The sequence below is a fragment of the Xenopus laevis genome, chromosome 9_10L (assembly GCF_017654675.1).
Source record: "Xenopus laevis strain J_2021 chromosome 9_10L, Xenopus_laevis_v10.1, whole genome shotgun sequence".
Lineage (NCBI taxonomy): Eukaryota > Metazoa > Chordata > Amphibia > Anura > Pipidae > Xenopus > Xenopus laevis.
In genome coordinates this window covers 72,335,418-72,359,452 of record NC_054387.1, presented here as the reverse complement: position 1 = coordinate 72,359,452, position 24,035 = coordinate 72,335,418, and the positions used below count along the sequence as shown (strand labels likewise).

General features: G+C 38.0%; 1 protein-coding gene across 2 annotated transcripts in view; it reads left to right on the top strand.

The window, feature by feature from the left end:
• fap.L (fibroblast activation protein alpha L homeolog) overlaps positions 1-23,480 on the top strand; it is a 42,002-nt gene extending 18,522 nt beyond the window's left edge. For both annotated transcript variants that reach the window (XM_041575463.1, NM_001085803.2), the window contains 11 exon segments: positions 301-425; positions 589-636; positions 2,596-2,694; positions 3,302-3,371; positions 4,866-5,060; positions 12,265-12,319; positions 19,368-19,467; positions 20,199-20,263; positions 21,157-21,229; positions 21,510-21,583; positions 23,366-23,480. In XM_041575463.1, coding sequence (XP_041431397.1) covers positions 301-425; positions 589-636; positions 2,596-2,694; positions 3,302-3,371; positions 4,866-5,060; positions 12,265-12,319; positions 19,368-19,467; positions 20,199-20,263; positions 21,157-21,229; positions 21,510-21,583; positions 23,366-23,461 — 1,000 coding nt within the window. In that variant the 3' untranslated portion in view covers positions 23,462-23,480.
• Positions 23,481-24,035: the final 555 nt, after the last annotated feature.

Here is a 24,035-nt window from a genome sequence, read left to right as displayed (position 1 = left end):
CCAGAAACAGAAATCAGAGAGTGACTGAAATAAGGCTGGAATTAGAGAATACAGCATTAAGAATAAGGATGGAAAGATGATGATTTGTGTCCAAATTGCATTTTGCACATTGCATTTGTGTTCATAAATGACCCCTATTGGCAACCATGTGGAGGTGCAGGAGGGCATATTGTCCAAATTAACAATGTGAGCTGTATATTGCATCCATTTCAGAGCACCTGCACTTATGGCTTTAATTATCAAAGTATCCACATGCAGAACCAGTTCCTATTGTCCATTTATATTCAATTTTATTTTCAGAATTGGACTCCAAGGACACCTTAGAGAGAAACAATGTATTACGTGCAACATTAGAAAGGAGAGGTGCCAGTACTACACAGCAAGGTTCAGCCATAAAGCAAAGTATTACACCCTTTACTGTTATGGTAAGAACCATATGGGGATGCAGAATGAATGGACAATACAGTACGTATCAAGCTTTTCTGCCACTAAAAAGACAGAAAAGAACCAATTGTAATACGCCCAGTAACTAAATATAATAGGTATCATTAAACAATACTTATGCAGCTGATATATTTAATCCATTAGGTCCAGGATTACCTATTGTCACACTTCATGAGGGATCCAACGACAGAGGTATTTATTTGCATTCTTAAGTAGAATACACTTGCCTGCCATTTGTTTGCAACTTTTTTATTTTATTAACCCATAGGAAAGGTTTGCCGCACTAGTCCTATCACTGGTTCACAAAACTGGTCACGTAGACCAGTGCTGTCAGGGTGCTCTGGTGCACAATACTGGTACTTTTCAGGCTTATGTCTCCTTCACATTGTTTCCTTGTTATCCATCCAATCATATCCATTATCCAGAAAGCCCTGAATTACAGGATGGCCATCTTCCATCGACTCCATTTTAATGAAATAATTCCTATTTAAAAAAATATATTTCCTTTTCCCCTGTAATAATAAAACAGTACCTTGTACTTGATCCCAGCTAAATATACTGTAGATGATCCTTGTTGAAGGCAAAACCATCTTACTGGGTTTAATAATTTTTTTAATTATTTATAGTAGACTTAAAGTTGGGGCAGATTTATCATGGGTCGACTTGAAAATACTAAATTCGAATTTTCTAAATTTTTTCTGGTCAAAACTGTCAAATTCAACTAGGGAGTTATTCAAATTCGATATGAGTTTTTTTAGAAAAAAAATTCAAATTCTATTTACGAGATTTATCATACCCTGGCCCTTTAAGAACTCAACTTCAGACTATTCGCCACCTAAAACTTGCCGAATTGCTGTTTAAGTCAATGGGAGAGGTCCAGGGATCAATTTTGAGTTGTTTGCAGCCTTCCAGACTCGAATCGAGTTTTTAAAATTCGAATTGAATTTGATTCAAGTTTTCGGGTCGATTCCATTCATACAAGTTTTAAAACTATATTTTTTTAATAAATTTCAATTGGTCGAATTTTGCATTTATGGGAGTTTAGGGGAGTTTTTAAAAATTCGACCTTTGATAAATGTACCTCCCTATGTGTGGCAACCAAATTACTGAAAGACCACTTATCAGGAAAAGCCCAGATCCCAAGCATTCTGGATAACATACCCCATACCTGTACCCTTGCTTTCTTTACTCCAGCTGAACAATCAAAGCTAATTGCTGATTGATTGCTATTTATTGTAGCATTCCTGCAAAGTTGCATATATATATTTATATATATATATATATATATATATATATATATATATATATATATATATATATATATATATATATATATATATATATATGAGTAAATATGTATGAACAGCCCCTGAGGGTCCATTGTTAGGCATTAATACATTGACCTGTATGCCAGCACATTGCTGAAAACTGAGGTTTTCATTAAGAGATAGCAGTATTATAGAAGGTGTCACTGAACATTACATGGTTATGTTTCTCCATATTAAGAACAGTTTATGGCAATGATTATTTTTTAATCATGAAACCCTCTATAGAAATGGTCAGTATTTTTAGGATTTTGCACACACTAAAAAGAATAACAAAATCACCAGCAGGGTCAAGTCAGTTACCATGTAAATCAGTGAAGGAATGACTCTGGGTGTTCTGCCAAGCTGGTAACCATGTGGGCATTGTGTGGGTTCTTAGAATCAACCACCCAACCAACACTATGTCCTCCCTCCTCTGTTTGGTTAAAGTGTCAGCTAGCCAAAACCAGTGGTGTAACAACTGGAGGTGCAGAGGGGTGCGATTTCCACAAATTTCACACCCAACCCCATGTGGCTCTGGTTACACCAATGACTAAAACTGCATATACGTCTCCCTAGATGACTGATACAGAACTATAAATGGGATGCCTACAGCACTAGGGACTCAAAGATGTCAGTTTTGGCAAAAGGTTTATGCCTTCTACACACTCACACACAAACACATACAAAGAAGGAATATGCTGTGCCCACAGATGTGACGTAAATCTTTATAATATACAGGCATGTAAATAATAAACCAGGTAAATATAATACCATACTTTTTATAATAATAAAGTTCACCCTCACAAATCCAACTTTCTGTTTGTTTGCTTGATTGTTTGCATAGAGATCCGCATACTAGAAGACAATGCCGACTTGGAAGCCACTCTGCATAACTTCGAAATGCCATCAGAAAAAATTGGAAAGATTGTGCAAGATGATAAAAGTAAGATTATTTTTTAGACCCTGCTACAAGGGGGATATTGGTTGCAAGCACACTTTCTTTTGTCTTGTGTCCCACCATGTAGATTTGAAGAAACTAACTGCCATAAACACTGCTCAGGTTACTTTTGTTAAAGAAAGCATTTTTGACATAGCTAAGTTCATATCTCCACTATCAATTTCTATTTAGTACCAGTAGGTTGAACCAATACAAAATAAGAATAAGGGAAAATAAAAAAATAATGACCCTTCAATTGACCCCTTTAAGGGCAAAGGCTACTTGTACTAGAGGGCGGGTGTTGCTCAGGAAGGCAACAGTTGACCTCCCAGTGTGACACTTGCCTTCCCATTTAAGGAAGGGGATTTGCCTGCTGCCATAGAAAGGCAATTTATAACTGCAATCTACAGTAAAGAGAAACTTATGAGCCACATGCAATAGAATGTATTGTCAAAGCAAGTTCGAATAATAAATTTACAGAATTACTATGCATACTTATGGGTATTTTTAACAGTCAGGACATCAAAATACATGTTTATTATGCTGTTAATACCTGTTGAATTTACTTTATGTTAGGAACCTTTTCTGACTCATTATATTCTTTTTTCAATAGCATTTTGGTACAAGATGACTTTGCCTCCACATTTTAACGCAAGGAAGAAGTACCCCCTACTAATTTATGTGTATGTAACAACTTTTATTTTGAGATTTACAGGCATTCAAATATTCAATAGTGTCCCACAATTCCTCAATTTCTAATATGGAGAGAAAGAATCTCTTTTTGTATACTTGAAAGAGAGACCAGTGCTAATGTGTTCCCATCTAAAATATTCTTCTAACTCTGGATGAAGTAAACTTATGATGCTAGAAATGGATACAGTATACAAACACACATGTCAACTTCCCATGTATTTATCAGAAGTCTCCCTGATTTAAGCTTCACTTTCCCTAGTTTCCCACAGGAACATATATTTTTGCACCCTAATCCTAATTTACACATTCCATTGAAATGGATAGAATCATTGTCCTTCAACATTGTTCAAAACAGTGTAGCAGTAGCAGGGAGCACGGCAGGACGGGAAGGTAGGGGTAGAATGGGGGTGGGCTGACTTGGAAGTGTCGTATAAGGTTTTATGGGCTAGGTTTAGGCTTTAATGAAAGCTGTATGCTTTGGCTTTCTAACTTACAGATTAGTAATTGCATTAAAAGGGAAGAAGAAAACTGACTGTTGATTGTGCTAAACTACTGTCAAAGGGACATAATGCCCTCAAATACTGTAGCAGAACTGAATGAAGTAATAGGGTAATACCTATGCTGGTATAGACTTATGGTATCTATCTGAGAATACTTGAGAAAATCCAGGAAGCTTTCCTATTTTTCAGCTAGCTAAGCCAAGGATCCTATATCATTAGTTACACTTCTTTGAAATCCAGCCACAATAAGGAGATTTCCTACAGGCGACAACAAGCCCCATGGTATTTCAGTTAGTCAAGTAAAGAGGGAGAAAAAAATTATGGTATATTGTCCCTTTATACTATCTATAATTAATGTGTCTGTTAAAGGAGAACTAAAGCTTAACTAAAGAAGTAGGCTTGAAATGTTGTACGTTATGTTTTGGGCTTCTGTACCAGCCCAAGGCAACCACAAGCCTTTAGCAGGAAAGATATGTGCCTCTAAAGATGTCTCAGTAGCTAGCCATCTTTTTTTCTGCTGATTCACTGCACAAGTTCTTTACTGCAGTCAGTTAGTGAGGTTAGGGAACAACTCAAAATATACAGTACACATAGAATATAAATGTCACAATATAAGGCTGATTAGTAATTAATACATTGGCATCAGCATTTAATAATCAACCTAGTAGCATCCACTAATATTTTAGTTTTCTGCTTGATAATCTGGGACAACCCCTAAGCTTAGCTTCTCAATAGCTGCTCAGAGCCCACTGAGCATGTGAGTGACACAGACACTTTCCAAAATGGTGACCCCCTGTGACAAGTTTTGAAGTCCTGGATCATTGCTGCTATTGAGAAGCTGATACAATAAGTTCAGTATATAAAATATGGCATTCATAGCCATATTAATTTTTAGTGTTTAGTTCTCCTTTAAGCAGTTTTATTACAGTAAATCCAATTATTTAAAGAGTACAAGTGTAAACTAAAGTATCAACTTTGTGTTAGGTATGGTGGGCCATCAAGCCAGGAAGTAAAACCGTCATTTTCTGTTGGCTACTCAACATACTTGGCGAGTACTGAGGGAATTATCGTAGCATCTTTGGATGGAAGAGGAACTGCTTACCAGGGAGACAAATTTATGCATGCAATCTACAAAAGACTTGGAACAGTTGAGGTTGAAGATCAGATATTTGCAGCTAGGTGAGTTTCTGCTATTTGATGTTAATGTGGACAATGATGTTTGGCATTGTGCCCTACATCTTAAGGGGTTAAATGCTGTTGAATTCACTCACTCATTCAACTCATGCCCCATAATAAAACATCAGTGGTATATCACCATTGCACTGCTTTTTTTTCATATGAGACATAATGAGTGCATTTCTACAGTATCTAAGTTGCCATCCAAACTTTAATACAGAGGTAAAAACACATTTGTTGATAGGGATGCAGTGGTATCTGAGGCATGATTTGCAATATAATGCTTGCACACATTGTAACAAGTACCATAAAGCAATGGTGCTAACCACACTCAAAAGCTTCTCAACAGATGCACGCTGATTCTTCTTGGTGGACCAAAACCCTGCATATGTGAGCTGAGCAAGGAAAACTGAGAGGACTCTGGTGTCTCTACCTATTTTTGTACTGTATTGTGATGCACAACACATTCAACAATTCAAGGATTCAGCCCCTAATAGAAAAATGTTTCTTTTAAGGAAAATATCAATTAGCAATGCAGAAGTCAGAATTCCAAAGCAAAGAGGCAAAACTGTCATGTGTAGGTGCAATACAACCTTTTCAGGGACCATGTGTAGCCCCAGAGATTTAGAGGTTTAGAACATATTTTACAATAACTTGTGAACAAACACTTCCAAGTATTTGGACACATCTCATTATAAATGACCAAGCAAAAAAAAATTAAGCAGAAAAAGGGCAGATTTATCAAAATCTGAAAATTCTTCTCAAATTTTTTTTGCTAAATTTTGCATGTCAGAAAGGTAACAGAGCATTCTTCCCATCTTTTTTTATTCTCGGATATTTGATATTTGTCACCCAAATGTTTTTAAATGTAAATACATCTGAAAAAAATTGTTGAGTATTAATGCTAGGTTTGCATTGACTTTAATGACAAAGAAAATTTGTGAAAACTATTGTGAAATCTCTTTGATTTTAATGCATTGCAGCAGGTTTCAGCTTCTGGATGCAGGAAAATGCAGAAGGAAATATGCAAGAAAATATATAAATAAGAAAATAAATTGATTTGCGTGAGAAAAACAATTATTTAATTGAGAACAAATAAAATCTTTTAAATCTTCTAACTTTGTGCCAAAGATTAATCTTACTGTAGATAGAAAGAGAAGGGCATCAACAAGGACCCACTAGTGGCAACACTGGTTCCACTTGTAGATCCACATGTAGAATCCCTTCTACTTTGTTTAATGAAAATGTAAAGGTTTCGTTTTTCTGATTGAATAAATGGGTCTTTTTTCCTTGTTACCAACAGTTCTAAATAAAGCATAGGAAAAATATGTAAATCTTTGCATCCAACCATGAATCATCCCACTATGAATCTAAAGAGACACCCTTAACTCTATTATGTGACCTTGACTTTCTGAGTCCAAGCTTAGTGGGACTGTAAGTCATTCGACCTGTTATCTTCTTTTAACATTCAAGGCCAACCATTGAGGAAAACATTAAGGTTGTTAAATATTCTGTTCTAGAGCATGGGATAGAGAACAATTCAACAATAAATTAAACTATAATGCAGGCAATATAGTAAATTAAGAAAACAATACAAAATAATTTACACACTTACCCATGCAATCACTTGAAACTACCCACCTGAGTATAGTGAATTTTTACAAAGAATAGACAGCTAAATGAAAACAAGGCTTAAAGCAGTACTTGAATAAAATGTAACAATGTGATGGGTTTCATGGCAATTCTGGCTCTTCATCAGAGGTTAACAAACTCAGATGGAGAAAGTAAATGTTCAGATTATACAGTACATCTGCCCCTGCATGAAAAATATTTAGCCATCTGTGTATTTTAGTAAAATAGAGTTTAGAATATACGTAAACAATATATAAATCTCATGGTCTAAACTCTACATGAAAAATTAGTTCTAATTTTTGATATTCAGACCATTTATTTTAAAATAATGCCCCTTTAGGAAGTCTGGTACTTGCTACGTGTAACAAACCTACCTCATTGTCTGTCTGGCATACATCTTTCTGCTTCCAAGAGCAAATGAATTGTCTGTAGGGTATCTACCCATAACTTATTCTCAAGTGTGGTAACAGGTCTGTGTTCCTGCAGAGTAAGATCCATACCTTTAGGCATTTAATCATTTAAAAGAGATTCGGTAAACTTCGTCAGATGTTATTGCTGGGGAATATGCGTATTTATCAAAATGTGAAACTTCCTCGTGGCCAATGAATGCTGATGTACTTTTCCTACATTTCTGGGTCATTTTCCCACCATCATTTAATATACATGCAATCTTTCATGTATGACTTTCAGATCTGCACTACCATCTTGTTTTTCTGAGAGTGGGAACCTTCTGCATTTACTGTACATCTGCTTTGCATGCCAAGTTTCTGCAATGACATGTATGCAGACAAGTAATTTTAAAAATGGTTGATAAATCACACAAGAACATGATTTAGCACCCTGCCATTTAAAGTATGTTGGCTTACATCTGTATTTATCCACATGATGGCCCCAGTGGTACCTATTTGCCTGCAGCCATACTGACTCACAGTAAATATGGAAGTTGCAGGAAGTGGTTGTATTTGCTTTGAGGGGGAACATTTATCAGTATGTACCATTTAAATGTGAGGCAGAATAATTCTAGTATTTCAGTTTTAAGTCAGATGCTTTCGCTCTCTTTTCTGCAAGAAAATCTCTTTCGTACACTTTTAAGCATGGTATGTATTGGCACCTCAGGGGTTTGAGGTCCTAGGAAACTAAACTAAATTGTAAAATTGTAAAATTGTAATTGTAAAGTGTAAAAACTATATTGGGAAAGGGACTAAAGGGACTAGGAGGAGCCCTGAAAAGCAATGGAAATGTAAAATATAGCTGTGATAATTGTGGCTTGGGTCTAGTCACTAGTCACAACAGGCATTACAACCAAATAAAGTAGCGTGCTAGTTAATAATAACTATTTAAGCATACTTTTGCACTATTCTCATGCTATAATCATGCACCTAATGTATCAAGCTTTCCCCGGAATCCTGCCAATGTCACTTACCTAAGATAACAGAGAGGTAGTTTCCAAGAATCCTAAGTAATAATGACTTGAAAATAAAAATAACTCTTCCTATCAAGAGAACAAGATAACAGATATCACCCTCTTATTTTATGGCTCTAGCGCTACCTCTGCTTGGTAAGCCTAAGTGCTGGGGCTATATGTAGCAGTGATCCAAAAGCAGCAGAGACCACTTCCCATTCATAATTTTTTTCATGACACTTTTGGACCCAGATGGCCTCCTTTTATTCAGTGCATGTATTGTTAAATGCATTGTTCTCTGTTCTAATTACATTGAATCTAGCCCAGAAGTCAGGAGCAGCAGTTCTGAGATTATGAACAGATTCTGATTTCAATAGCTATTCTATTTACAAATAACTTTAAAACTGCTATTTTTATTATAATGAAATAAAGGTTGCTCAGAACTATATGTTTGGAGGAAATTGTGTCAGAGTTTTAAAACTAGAAATTGAGACCACTATGGAGACTCTGGGCAGCACTTGGTCTCTTTAAAAGTGATGTCAAGTAAGAAAAGGCACATTGTATAAAGACAACATTATAAAAAAACGTTTAAAACATTTTTATAGGGGTGAGATTCCAATTAAGGAATGGTGCCTTTATCATGAAAACATTAATTTGATTTCCTTGTACATCATGACATCATGTTTTTAGTTATTATAAAATATAAATACAGACCTCATGTTTACAGAACAATCTGATTATATTAGTTTCTTTTATAATTGCAATGAAAATGTTCCTTGAGGCCATTGTAAAATATTGTGTTTCTTGGTGTCAATCATGTCCTCTCTGGATAGCCTACTGTAGCGTACATACTATAGCCACATAGCTGAGGTTGAAAAATGATAAGTCATATGTTAACTAGAGATGTCGCGAACTGTTCGCCGGCGAACTTGTTCGCGCGAACATCGGGTGTTCGCGCTCGCCGGAAGTTCGCGAACGTCGCGCGACGTTCGCCATTTTGGGTTCGCCATTGTTGGCGCTTTTTTTTGCCCTCTCACCCCAGACCAGCAGGTACATGGCAGCCAATCAGGAAGCTCTCCCCTGGACCACTCCCCTTCCCTATAAAAACCGAAGCCCTGCAGCGTTTTTTCACTCTGCCTGTGTGTGCTGAAGAGATAGTGTAGGGAGAGAGCTGCTGCCTGTTAGTGATTTCAGGGACAGTTGAAAGTTTGCTGGCTAGTAATCGTTTTGATACTGCTCTGTTATTGGAGGGACAGAAGTCTGCAGGGGTTTGAGGGACATTTTAGCTTAGGTAGCTTTGCTGGCTAGTAATCTACCTTCTACTGCAGTGCTCTGTATGTAGCTGCAGTGGGCAGCTGTCCTGCTTCTGATCTCATCTGCTGACTGCTGCAATAACAGTAGTCCTTGTAAGGACTGCTTTTATTTATTTTTTTGTTGTTTTACTACTACTACTACTACTACTACTATAAGAGCCCAGTGCTATTAGTCTAGCAGTGTTGGGGAGTGGGACTGGTGTGCTAATCTGCTGCTCCTAGTAGTTCAGCAGCACCAACTTTAATTTTTTTTTTTAATATTCATTTTTTTTTTATTTTACTTTTTTTATTTTACTACCGCTGTAGTAGTGTATAAGTTGACCTTTTAGGCATTATTTGCCCTGTAGGCATTATTTGCACACTGTTTTCTTCAACCCGCCATCGAGCTGTGTGACCTTGTTCACATAAACAAAATAAATATCCATAATATTACCGTCTCCAGAAAAAACACCGGAGTCACTTTTTTCAAGCAGCCATAATATATTTTACGTAATCCGTATCCACCGCTGTAGTAGTGTATACGTTGGCCTTGTAGGCATTATTTGCACACTGTTTTCTTCAACCCGCCATCGAGCTGTGTGACCTTGTTCCCATTCTGTCTAAATATCCATAATATTACCGTCTCCAGAAAAAACACCGGAGTCACTTTTTTCAAGCAGCCATAATATATTTTACGTAATCCGTATCCACCGCTGTAGTAGTGTATACGTTGGCCTTGTAGGCATTATTTGCACACTGTTTTCTTCAACCCGCCATCGAGCTGTGTGACCTTGTTCCCATTCTGTCTAAATATCCATAATATTACCGTCTCCAGAAAAAACACCGGAGTCACTTTTTTCAAGCAGCCATAATATATTTTACGTAATCCGTATCCACCGCTGTAGTAGTGTATACGTTGGCCTTGTAGGCATTATTTGCACACTGTTTTCTTCAACCCGCCATCGAGCTGTGTGACCTTGTTCACATTTTGTCTAAATATTGATAATATTATCGTCTCTAGAAAAACCACTTGAGTTACTTTTTTTCAAGCAGCATTCATATATTTTACGTAATCCGTATCCACCGCTGTAGTAGTGTATACGTTGACCTTGTAGGCATTGTTTGCCCAGTTTTTTTGGCCACAGCCACTGAAGCACAGAGGCCAGAAAAAATATGCCATATAAATGCTGAAAATAGTCATTTTTTGCCATACGTTGACTCAACGTATATGGCAAAAAATGACTATTTTCAGCATTTATGTGGCATATTTTTTCTGGCAACTGTGCTTCAGTGGCTGCAACCAAAAAAACTGGGCAAACAATGTCTACAAGGTCAACGTATGGCGAAAAATGACTATTTTCAGCATTTATATGGCATATTTTTTCTGGCAACTGTGCTTCAGTGGCTGCGTCCAAAAAAACTGGGCAAACAATGTCTACAAGGTCAACGTATGGCGAAAAATGACTATTTTCAGCATTTATATGGCATATTTTTTCTGGCAACTGTGCTTCAGTGGCTGCGTCCAAAAAAACTGGGCAAACAATGCCTACAAGGTCAACGTATGGCAGTTGTTTAAAGAGAACAGTAGATTACTAGCCAGCAAAGCTACCTAAGCTAAAATGTCCCTCAAATCCCTGCAGACTTCTGTCCCTCCAATACAGAGCAGTATCAAGCAGATTACTAGCCAGCAAACTTACTATCATCTGTCCCTGAAATCACTAACAGCTCTCCCCCTACACTATCTCTTCCAAGCACACACAGGCAGATTTTTCAGATACATTTTTGCCCTTGATCCCCCTCTGGCATGCCACTGTCCAGGTCGTTGCACCCTTTAAACAACTTTAAAATCATTTTTCTGGCCAGAAATGTCTTTTCTAGATGTTAAAGTTCGCCTTCCCATTGAAGTCTATGGGGTTCGCGAACCGTTCGCGAACCGCTCGCATTTTTGCGCAAGTTCGCGAATATGTTCGCGAACTTTTTTTCCGACGTTCGCTACATCCCTAATGTTAACATCTTTTGATAAGAAATCCTACTTAGCTCCTAGCTGATCCAAAGAAAGGAGAAACCTCCCTGCCTGAAGCTGTACATAATATGTCCCACATATTTTCCATCATTCATTATTTTTATTTCAAATGTTTTCTGATATCTATGTATTCCATCTTATTTTCCTTCCCTGATCCAAAAAACTATTCAATTTATTATACATTAACCAAGTTCTATACGCCTATATATTTTAGGCGCGTTTATTCCCTTTCCTTTATTAAATTTGCATTTCAATATGCTCTTAGTATATTATATTATAGGTTATACCCATAACTTTCAATAATGCACAAGCATCTCCTCTTTCTGTGTAATGTAGTACTAGCCCTAATCAGTCTCTTCAATCTAGCCTAAATTTCTATTCCAACCCATGTTATCAGTGGATTTATACCTTCATCCCAATTATCTGATTCATTCTTTGTTCTTTATATGTCTAGACCAGGGCTGAAACTAGGGGTAGGCAGAAGAGGCACTTCCCTAGGTGGTAACAATGGGGGGAGGGGTGCTTTGTAGGTACCAATTGAAGAGTCTTTTGTGGACAACAATTATCTATTTGACTTTGTTATTTTGTTATAATATAGCAAAACCCCCACAATTTACAGATTGCATAATCTACAGTTCTTAGCAGTAGGTAGTTCCTGCTGTGCTTACTTTGGGTTTAAAAAGGTTAAAATCCACCAAATGAAAAGTATATTCTGTTAATGATTATAATAAAATGAAATTATAATAATGAAATGAAAACGTAATCGAACATAACATGCTTTTTTACCACTATAATACTGTACCTATTCTGTGTAAATAATATGTTCCAAAGCTGATATGAAAACCTTTGGATTTTCAGAAAATTTATTGCAATGGGATTCATCGATGAGAAGCGAATAGCAATATGGGGTTGGGTGAGTATGTTAATATTTCTCACATTATTTTGTTTAGCTATGCTATATTTTCCTCCTTTCTGCTATATTTTGTTTAGTATTTTGCAGTGTTAAAGGGATGTAATATACAGGTTTTAAGAGAAAAAAATGGGAAAACCCTCTTCCTTAGACTCAATCTTAGGCAAATAATTTTAAGAATGAAACAGTACCTTGTACTTGTTTGGATTTATTTACTGTTTACAAGATTTTTTAGCACACTTAGGGGCAGATTTTCATAGGTTTGAATATCGAGGGTTAATTAACCCTTGATACTCGACTGCTGAAAGTAAATCCTGCGACTTTGAATATCAAAGTCGTAGGATTTACCGCGAATAGTTCGGCCGAACGATTGAATGAAAAATCATTCGATCGAATGATTAAATCCTTTGAATCGTTCGATTCGAAGGATTTTAATCCATCGATCAGACAATTTTTCTTCGACCTAAAAATTGTTAGAAAGCCTATGGGGACCTAGTTTTTTTTAAAGAGACAGTACTTCGACTATCGAATGGTTGAATAGTCAAACGATTTTTAGTTCGAATCATTCGATTCGAAGACGTAGTCGAAGGTCGAAGTAGCCAATTCGATGGTCAAAGTAGCCTAAAAAAAAATTCGAAAAGTTTTTTTTCTTCTATTCCTTCACTCGAGCAAATGGGCCCCCTACAGTATGGTGATCCAAACTATGGAAAGATCCTTTATTCAGGAACCCACAAGCATTCCGGATAATTGATCCCATACCTGTACCAGATAAGCAATTATTTTACTTAAATTGTTATTTAATCATGATGCAAAAATAGGGGAATTGGGTGATGCCATGTTTCGAGTTGGGGAAGGACTTGGCAGGTCAAAGACCTGAAATCTCTTGGGTCAGGCTACAATTGGGTAAAGCCACTTTTTGAATTATAAAAATGTTAGGGCTAAATAACATGAGCATTGTAGACCATGCTCATGAGTCAGACCATGTAAACTGAGTATGTATGAGCTCTATGCGGTCCATGGAGTTCCTAAGCATAGCGGCCCTCTTTGTCTGTGGGATCAAGTGGCAAAATGCGCTATAGTTCATCCTAATGCTCACCCCCAGGTCTCCCACTTATAACCAGGTTAAAAGTTCATACAGATGGAGCAAACTTTGGTTTGAAATGACATGGAGCACCACAGCACAAAATGACAAGGCATTTCTTTTAGTGAAAAGGTGTTACTGGTTAAAACTGTAGCAAAGGCATAAACAACACAGTTAACCTCAACCACATTGATAATTACTCACTATGAAATTGGAATGTGCAGACATCAGGGATATGCTGTCCTGTCATTAAAGTGAATTAGTAAAACAAAATACTGTATCATTTGTAAACAATTTATAGTGTAAATAGAGCAGCATTCCAACCCAGAAATTTGCCCTATATAAACTTATAATGGTGGTTGTTATTATGAATGTTCTATAGCATTTAATGACAGTTCTTCCCATGCAGATACTCTAGTGTCAGTGGGGCATTTCCTGTCACTGTGGGTGGTTACATTGTCTTATCCATGTTGCTTGTCAAAGCTCAATCTATCTTTCATACAGATATAAATCATTTCTAAATATTTACTTCATGCTGAAGATAAATAATAAGCTGTTGGTAGACAGAAATGTATACACGTTATAGCCATACAGAATGAGAGAGCAAAGACAGAAACCAGTTATCTGGGAAGGTGGCAAAGCCGATAAATGACATGATATAATATTTCCTTGCTGGGAAAGAAAAATGTGAAATAAATTGCTTATGCCTCACATAAAACGTGGTCAGTGTCTAAGTTAATAATGGCTGATGATCTTATATTGATAACATAATGTACAGAGAACCTGCCACCCCCACACATAAGAATGTGCTTTTTCTAACCAGCTATTTATACATTCATTGCTTCTGTCCAGTAACAGTGTTTACCTTACACATTTTTGAATTTGCTCTATCCAAAAAAATGTATGGCTCTGCATTCTCTGCATTCTTAGCACACTGTCTAAAATCACACAATTTCAACTTTTCCTTAGTACACCATTATTTGTGCATGCTGGTTTAGGTTCCTCCATGTTCTGCATTCAATGTTTTACTACTCCTTTGAAAGGATTTGTGAAGGGAATCCCAAGGACTTGGGAGAAATGCTTGATAATAAGCATGGGAAAGGGGAACAGAGAGTCTCTCAGGTAAGAGACAGAAGGGTCCCAAAGTAGAGACTAGGGACATATTGAGGATGGGGTCAGCATATAATGCAACAGACTGAAGCAGGATAATGCAAGCATAGAACGCAGGGACTGAACTGGGGCACAAAAAGGAGGGGTCCAAAGCTGGGGGGGGGAGGGAGAAATTGCAGTGTTCCCATGTGCTCCCGATTTGCAGGCATGGAGTTGTATGGTGTGTTTTCACATAAAGCAAGGCAAGTTGTAAGAACTAGAGGTAGGCCAAGGCATTCAGACAATGGTGAGCAGAAAGGACTCTGACTGGCTGATATTAAATATAATATGATGATGCACACTCACATCGTGAAAGACTACAAAACCCAAATCCCCTGAAACCTATTAACTGCCTTCTTGGCTCAGTGGCTAGAGAAATCTTGTATCTATCTCACTTTGTCTTTGATTTCCAGTTTTCTGCTCGGGCATAAACTTCCACCTCCAGCCAGAAGAATATGTAGGCAGTCACTTGATAAATTTTGCTTTTTAACAGGAGTTCTGCATCCTTCTGAAAGGCAGAAGGTTCTGATAGTGTAACAGCAGCAGGGTGCATCAGTGCATAACTAGGATACAGGTCAGATTAGACAAAACAATAGGCGCAAGAGGTAAGGGCAGGCTACAGTAAAGGGAAGTTAAAACAGGGAGGATGCAGATAGGCTGGATCTAAATACCCAGTTAAGTTCCTGGTACAAATCCTAGTAGAGCCTTATTCTCCTTTGCTATTTATGATTTTGGCAAGTGGCAAATTTTTGTTACTGCATTTGAATGCGAATGGCTCAACTTTGAATGTGAGGTATCAAATATTACCATTGAATTCACTTGTTGCAATTCAAATCCCACTATGGACTCAAGCAGCTAAAAGGTATCCTGATATTACTGATAGGACGAGAGTGGTGTTTATTACATCTGTGTGCACAATTGTGTGCAGTTTATCAGATCTGAATGGTAGCATGTCACAAGCTGTATGGAGCATGTATGGACAAAAATGCCTAGTGCATGTGCTTCTGATTACATAGAGGTGGAGGAAAGGGTAAAGCATACAGCTAAGGGGAAGGTGGGCAGAAAGCATTTAGAACTGAGTCAATGAGAAAGAAAGGCATAAAACTGTACAGAACACCATCTATAAAAATCACATTGTTTCCATTTACCTCATATGGCTCTACTTTTATAGACCATAAAGACATTTTAGCAATTTATGTAACAATATTTCTAGGCAACGTTTCAAGTGTTTTTTTATTCTTTAAAGTTGACATCATCCTTCCATTACTGTGTTGTTTAGCAATGGGATACCCCCTCAATGATTCTGTATAACAATTTTCAGAACTTCATCATATTTTCAAGGGTTAAAGCATGCTTTAGTCCAGCAACATCAAGGGGTTGATTCTTGAAGCAACATTACTCAATAAAACTTTTGCTTTTCTCTGCAGGGTCAGTGCCCCACTTAATGTATAGGATCCTCCAATAAGATTCCTTTCAGATCTGTAAACACCTGGTGCCTTGTCCTAGTACAGCTAAACATTACCTAGACTTGATTGCAGGGTAATGTCAGCAAGTCAGATTTGTACAACAATAACTTTGGTAATAGGAAAGTTACTGACGCAGAACCTGTTACCAGTATTATTACGTATTTAATTGCTTGTTTTGCCTACTCTGGAGATCTTGGCCATTGAATGGGAGAGTTTTATGGAGGATTACTTTCCTTCAAACACGGGCCAGTTATATTTTTGATTTAAACCTATTCCAATGAAATCTCTCTTATTAGAGGGCAGATTGCAAGCTATAAGCTTGAATATATGGAATATAAAGTCCTTATACGGGTACCCATTAAAATATACAAGAACCTTTACTTTAACCTTTTTTAAATACAAATTAATCATTACCTTGTCAGTTCAATATCTTGAGGAATATTCTAATTTATGGCCAAATACCTTACTCTTAATTATAAACTTTCTGTTGCCTTGAACAAAGTCCAGTGTTTTTCAACCTTTTGGCCTCTATACAAGCAATAAAACAAGTAAAACATTGTTCATCTTTTAACTTGGCATAACCTTAAAGGATACTGCTCTCCTGGCACAGACCCCAATGAATGTCCTGCACTTGACAGATGATGTAGTTGACCCCACAGTTTTCCAATTGTACAGTTTTACTCCTGATAATGTATGCTAGCTAGATAATACTCAACATATTTTCCATCCTGGAATATAAATAACAATGTAATATTAATACCTGTTCTATCTCCTGTATCTGGTTGGCTCCCAGGATAAGGGCACATGGTGTGCTTTGATAATTTTTTATTATCTTCATGGAAAACACCAGCAACTAAAAGTCCTGCTCATGTGGCCAATCACTTCTTATTGTTGTCAGTAGGAGTGACAAGGTTTTTATTGCACGTGGGATTAAAGCTCTTTCAAAATGTGTCTGTTTATCAAGCCACATGGCAACAACATTGCAGGGGATTATCATCCAGCACACATGTATATTTAGAAAGATCTTCTCTCGTGCACTCTTGTGCGCCACAAGCCATGTCATCTCCAACCACATCAACGAGGAGTGATTGGCCACATGACCAAGACTTTGTTTGTTTATATTTACCCCTAGAGTATTCAAATTGCTCCATGTGCCCTTGTTCTGAGCTTCATTCAGATGCAGGAGGGAGGAGAGGACCTTGTACCATGCTGTGCTACATCTGTACTGACTGACATGATACTCTTGCAGTAAAAAGCCAACACTATGTTCATAGCCTTTTATATCTGGCTGGGGGTGCATCACTCCATCTGATCACACCAATTCCAACTGACAGTAATGGGAAGAGAATAGGTGCAGCTTAGAAATTAATTGTGACCCGGGCCCTCAATGCACACTCCAAATAGCTCTGAAACCTTATTACAGAGAATTCTTCAATGCCAGCCTCATATATAAATCCAGGAAGAGCGACACATTTTTTAAATGTGGGAAGTGCACAACCATCAAATGGATGTCTCTCTGCTTGTTAATGTTTTTGGTTTTGTAGCTATATTTTGTAAGACTAGTGGAGCAAGTGTACTGTATGTGGTCGCTGCATGTAATGTGCTTAATGAAACTGGCAAAATGAATGAGTAGAAGTGTATTATGTAAAGTTGGATTCCAGTGCTGATTGGCTTGGAGTTTTAGAAAGTTAGACCTACAGTAGGAAATAATTCAGAATTGATTAATATTTGTAAGAAATATTATCTTATAAATATTATCTTTCTATCTAACATTCTGTCTGTCTGTCTATAGACAGGAAAAAAATCTTTGGGCCCCCCTCCATATAGAATTTTCATGATGACCATGCCCCCCGCATTGGTGCAGGCAGCATGGGTGCACACTGGAGGTCGGGTGCAAAATGGGTGGAAGACAGGCCTTTACTGAGTCAGGTTTTTCTCTCTCCCAGCCAAACCTCCATCACACCCCCAGGTAACCTGTAAATGTTACATGCTGATTGGTTGCTATAGGCAATTACACCAGGAGCAATATTTGTGCCTTTTATTACATTTCCTTGTTAATTTTAGCCACTGGGATCTCTCCATTAGTGATGTGCAAGTTGACCCAAAATCTATGGTGACCCGCAGGTTGAGCACCAGTTGGGCGGATTTGAGTTGAATTTTGCCAACCACTGCAGGTTAGGGTTGGGTGCGGGTCAGACAGGGGAAGTTGATGCTTCCACTCACTCCCTCCTGAAGATTCCCTGTCTTGGCACCAGATGCACACCCAGAAGTAGCGTTCAGAGTAGGAACATGCTGGTATGGTCAAAATGGCAATATTTTGCGGGTTACGGTTGGGTGTGGGTTATGGTTATTAGGGTTGGGTGCAGGTTGAGTTTTTCCTGACTTGTACCTCACTACTGTCCATCTAGCTATCATTTTTAGGGCTGATTTACTGTTGAAGAGTGCAAAAAACAGGTGCACTCTGCCAGGTTTTTCAAACTATTTACCCATGTCCTGCTGTCAGCATCTTTGGTTGTAGGTCTGTGTCCAACCCCCCCCCCATGAATATAGTGCTGCCTGCACTCAGCATGTATGGCTCCTATGCATCTCTCTTCCCACTGATACCCATCCACTAACTTGAGTGTCATTCCATTAGGGAGTTATGGTGGGCTCAGGGTGCAAACAGCTTGTACTTACCGCCTATGACAGACATTAAGGACAGAGCTGCCTTGCGTCTGTTGCTGCTGCTGCACTCTGCACCTTTTAACAATTGTTTAATCTGGTGTAGGTGCAGAGTGCAGCAAAATACTGGAAGCAAATGCTTTTAGAATGAGCACTACAAGGTCTGATTTTGTTCCCCTAATGTCCAGGGTCTTTTTAAATGATGAAAGACGTTTGTCTTTCTGTCTCTGTATCTAGTTATCAATCTATCTCTCCAGCATCTCTATTGATCTATCTTTATAACATCTGTCTATAGTCTATCTTTCAATCAATATTTATCAACAATATTATATTGGTCTGATCTGGTCTATTATTTACATATTTCCAATCCAGTGTCATTTTTTTTCATTATCTATCTCTTTCTTTCTGATTATATCTGCCCCTCTGTATTTATCTGTATCTTATCTGTATCTCTCTCTATCTTGCTAGCTAGCATCTATCTGTCTGGCAAGCTATCTAATTGTCTACCTGCATACAGATGTAGAAGTATGTTTTGGTCAGGATGTGTCCATTAGATTAAATAAAGATCAAATGTCACTTTTGGTGATGTATGTAGAAAGCAATGCATTACATTTAGAACCTATGTTTCCTGATGTCAAATTAAATCTTCTATTTACACTTCTTTATGTTTCTATCTTTACTTATGTCTCCCTAGTCATATGGAGGATATGTGACATCAATGGTCCTAGGGCAAGGAACTGGACTTTTCAAATGTGGAATGGCCGTGGCTCCAGTCTCAAACTGGGAGTATTATGGTATGGAGGCTGAGAGGCAAGAATGAAATGGAAACATTGTGACACACTCAGTGTGTATATTATGTTACTAGAGGGGCTTTTAACATTCTTGACATTATGGTGTTTACTCTGCTAAGACCATACAGATGTTTCCCTGAATACAGGCACCAATATCCTGTTTCATTCCAGCTGCTGCTGTACTACATCTCCCATCATCCTCAAGCAGCTTGTCGATAACTGAATGATGGAATTTCACATTCAAACAAATAGACATTAGTTTCATTAGCCTCACACATGGTAGTATTTAAAGCAATATACAACTAAAAGAAAATGAATAACAAAAAGTTGTTCTGGGGGACTATAGATATCCCACTCTTTTACAGGAAGTTGTGGGACACACCCACCCCCTCATGAATACAGCACAGCTAAATCCAGATGGTACAGTATTCATGGGCTGAACTAAGCTTAGTGCCATCTCTGCCCACCTTTCATGAATAAAGCACTGCAAATGCAGGCAGTGCTGTATTCACTAGGCTAACTAAGCAGTGGGAGGAAGGAGGTCTACATCCATCCCCCCCCCCCCGTATAACCCTCATAAATATAGCGCTGAGAATGCAGGCAGCTCTGTATTTATGGGGCAAACACAGGTCTCTGTGTTTTGTTTTGCAGGGCACAAAGTACAATTACATATTACTCTTCATACTTACACTTCATACTGATACCAGATTAAATCTTTTTTTTTTTGTTTTCAGCATCAATCTATACCGAACGATATATGGGCCTCCCAACTAAATCTGATAATCTTGAAAATTACAAGGTAAAAATCTGTGTATGAATACATGCAGATATACGCATTATGCATATGCAACCTCTGGGACACTAGGGGCTTTATAGAGACATGTACAGCACCAATTACAGAAATGATAAGATTTTGTTGTGGCTCTACCAGGCCCGGACTGGCAATCTGTGGGTTCTGGAAAATGCCAGAGGGGCTGCTAGAAGGTCCCATAGAAAGTCAGTATTTAGTGGGCTGTTGGGGGCTGTTTGGGCCTCTGTGTGGGCTGATTGGGCCTCTGTGTACCTGAAATGCCAGGGCCTATTTTAATTCTCAATCCGGACCTGAGCCTGAGCCACTCTACCCTTGGTATCTGAAACAAGGGTGCCCCTATTGCATCAATTTGGTGCAAGTGCTAAGGGTGTAGATAGGTATAATACATAAAACAGGCCAGGACAGGTCCTGTGTTCTGGCCCTGGTATCAGTTGTAATTTGTATCACACATAGGCACAAAGACGTTCTTTAAAAATGTTCTTTTGACATAAAACAAACATGGCTCCCTGTGCAATACTACATATATATATATATATATATATATTTATCCAGAAGATATAACAATATAATCCATAAACTCATAATCAGGGTATGTTTTGTCCTTAAACTAAGGGTCCCCTAGATTTACTCATTTACTCACCATTGCCTGATTCTATGGTATCTACATGGATGCACACATCTATCTTACTATCAGCAGAACTGGGTCACTCTGTACTACTGAGCTATTAGAAAAAAAATAAGAGGAAGTAAAATCGTTTCACAGATTTCAGAGAAAAAAAAAACTTGTGCAAGAGATAATGGGTTTCACCAAACAGAAGCCTTTTAATATTAGATGTGCATCACAAATCACGTCTAATGAATTCCTGTTTCTTCCTTTTTAGAATTCAACTGTGATGACCAGGGCAGAGCAGTTCAGGAAGGTAGATTACCTCCTTGTACACGGAACAGCAGATGGTAGGTGTTATCACGGCCCAATCTGTAAAGTAAATAATGAGGCAGAGAAAGAGAATAGAATATCTGTGTTTGAGGAGCATTTATCCCGTTCCTTTCCTTCTGATAGAGCACGGCACATTAAAGTGTTTGTGCTCTATTGATGCATCAAGCATAATGGTGGTATCTGTTTTATCAATAGGAAATTGGTGGTGATCATTTAGACTAATGCACTGTATCTAAGCTGTCAAATATTAAACAAAAATTACACCATGTATAGATTTGTTATTTGTGTCTTTTATAGATAATGTGCATTTCCAACAAGCTGCTCAGATTTCCAAGGCTTTGGTGGAGGCGCAGGTTGATTTCCAAGCAATGGTACCTTTCCTTTTGAACAAGCATCATTTGTATTTTATCATAATGTGGCGTTTAAATCCATGAATAATACATTCATTAATATATAAATATATACTAAGGGCTATATCACTGGGAATGATTTGTCTGCTACTGCCATCCAGCACATTGAGTAGTGTTAAGCAGACCTCAGCACTACAATACCTGTGTCTCTGTCTGTGTGTTTGTGTGTGTATCCAGTAGGGCACTTTTTATTGACTAGTGTTAGAAGCAATGACAGGTGGACATAGGCCCCCAGTGACATAGCTCTAATGGCATGTGAACCGGGTTTCTACTTTTGCACTGTTCACCACAGCCTATCATGGCCTCCCAGTGAAATCAATGGAAACCACTTGCAAACACCAGCACAGACAATTCTTACAGGATTCTCAAACCAAATACAGCTTGAGATGCATTCTTCTGAGCTTCCACCATCTGAACCAATGGCTTAAGGAAGAGCTTTGGTTTCAGGCCGGCCATAGTTCAAAAGAAGGTTGTAAATGCAGGAAAGATTGGTGTATCAATTCAAAAAGCAACCCTTAATGCATAGTTCAAAGAATATATAGAACAGAAAGTAAGTGCTCACCCCAAGTCACACTGTTATTGACCTCCTTAATGGGAATCTACAGTATAAGAGCAACCCCTCCTGACTACTCCAGGACTCCATGGGGAGGGGGGGGATTGTCCCACAGTTTGAGAACAGTTTATTTAGCCATTTCCGTATGATCACATAAAAGACCAATGTATACTTATACATAGCCTAAAATAGAATATATAATGATTGTGTTACAATCATCAAACATTACAAAGAGTACTATAAACCCACTAAAGTCCATGTTTCATGTAGAATAAATGACCATTACATGTAGCAAAACTATTCTGTATACTTTGATTGTTGTGGGGACTACACATTTGTGTGCAAAGTGTAAAAACATTTTTTATGGATAACTATATAGCATAACCCTGACCTAGGGGTTTAACCCTTAGGCTCAGGGTCCATTGTAAAATGTCCTCTCTGTCCTTACTTTAAAGGAGAACTAATCCCTAAAAATGAATATGGCTAGAAATACCATTGTTTATATGCTGAACTTACAACCTCAGCCTAAATGTTCAGCATCTCTATAAGAGTAATGATCCAGGCCTTCAAAATTGTCACAGGAGCTCAGCAATCTTGTTGTAGCAAATCATGAAGCTAAAAAGGAGGTTTGCCTGTCATATAAGCTGATGCTACAGGGCTAATTATTATATTCTGATGTAAATTGCACTGGTTTTGATCTTTCATGTAATGAGAATCTGAATTAATTACTAACCATACTTATATTGTGACATTTATATTCTATGTAAACATTATATTGGGAGTGGGTCCCTAAGTTCAGTAACTGACAACCAGCGCCGATTCGTACATAAGGGCCGCCTGAAGCGGCACCTGCAATGCCGCCCCCCCTCACCAATTTACCTGTCGGGAGGGGAGGCAGGAACACTAATGCGGAGAGTGCAATTGCGCTCTCTCGCATTAGTAAAGCTAAATTTCCAGTTTAAAAAACTGAAAATTCGGCTCTTAAAGGTGCAGGAGTGGCTTTTTGCGCGCCCCTGCTGACAGCAGCACAGATCTTTACTGCTAAAGGGATGTGGTTGCCTTGGGCTGGTACAGAATCTCAAAACATAATGTACAACATTTCTACCCTACTTCTCTTTCTTATTTCTCCTTTAAAGTGACTGTAAATTATACTAAAATCACACTTTCTTTTTTATTCTTTTCACTGCCAGTGGTACACCGACAAGGATCATTCTATCTCTGGATCAGCGAAGAAGCACTTATTTACCCACATGACTCACTTTCTTAAGAATTGTTTTAACCTTTAATAAATGTGTTTCTAAGTTATTATCAGCGTATTTATTTTATTACAGTTTTACAAGTAACTCCCATTGTTCAGTATATCATTTTGCCGCTGTACTGAGTGGATGAGTCATTACTGTGTCTCACTCATTGACATAAAGTTTTTCTTATGGACTGGCAATTAAATGAGGAGCTGCGTCAACAAAGTAGAGTAATGCACATTGGGCTGGTTCAGGCATATTAAGCGGCGTGTTTTTTTAAATAACACAATTCCATGGTGTTAAAGGGCTTTATAGGCCCCCGAAGTAGGCTTGATTTAGGGATGTGGAGTAAAACTTCACTTGTGCGGTTCACATGATACATTTCCTTCCAAATGCAAACAGTACTGAAGATCAGTACACATCCCTACTGATAAAGAGTAGCATATATAGGGACAGGTGTTTGTACTGCATGTTTGGACATATTCTTGCAAGAAGCAGTCAATATCAGTCATTGTTTTACTTTATCTGAGTATCATTCATATTTCCAGTAGTGTGATTGACTCCCTCGCAGTTTCAGATGTGCCATTTCCATTGTGCGTCATCTAAACAGCTGAGTTCA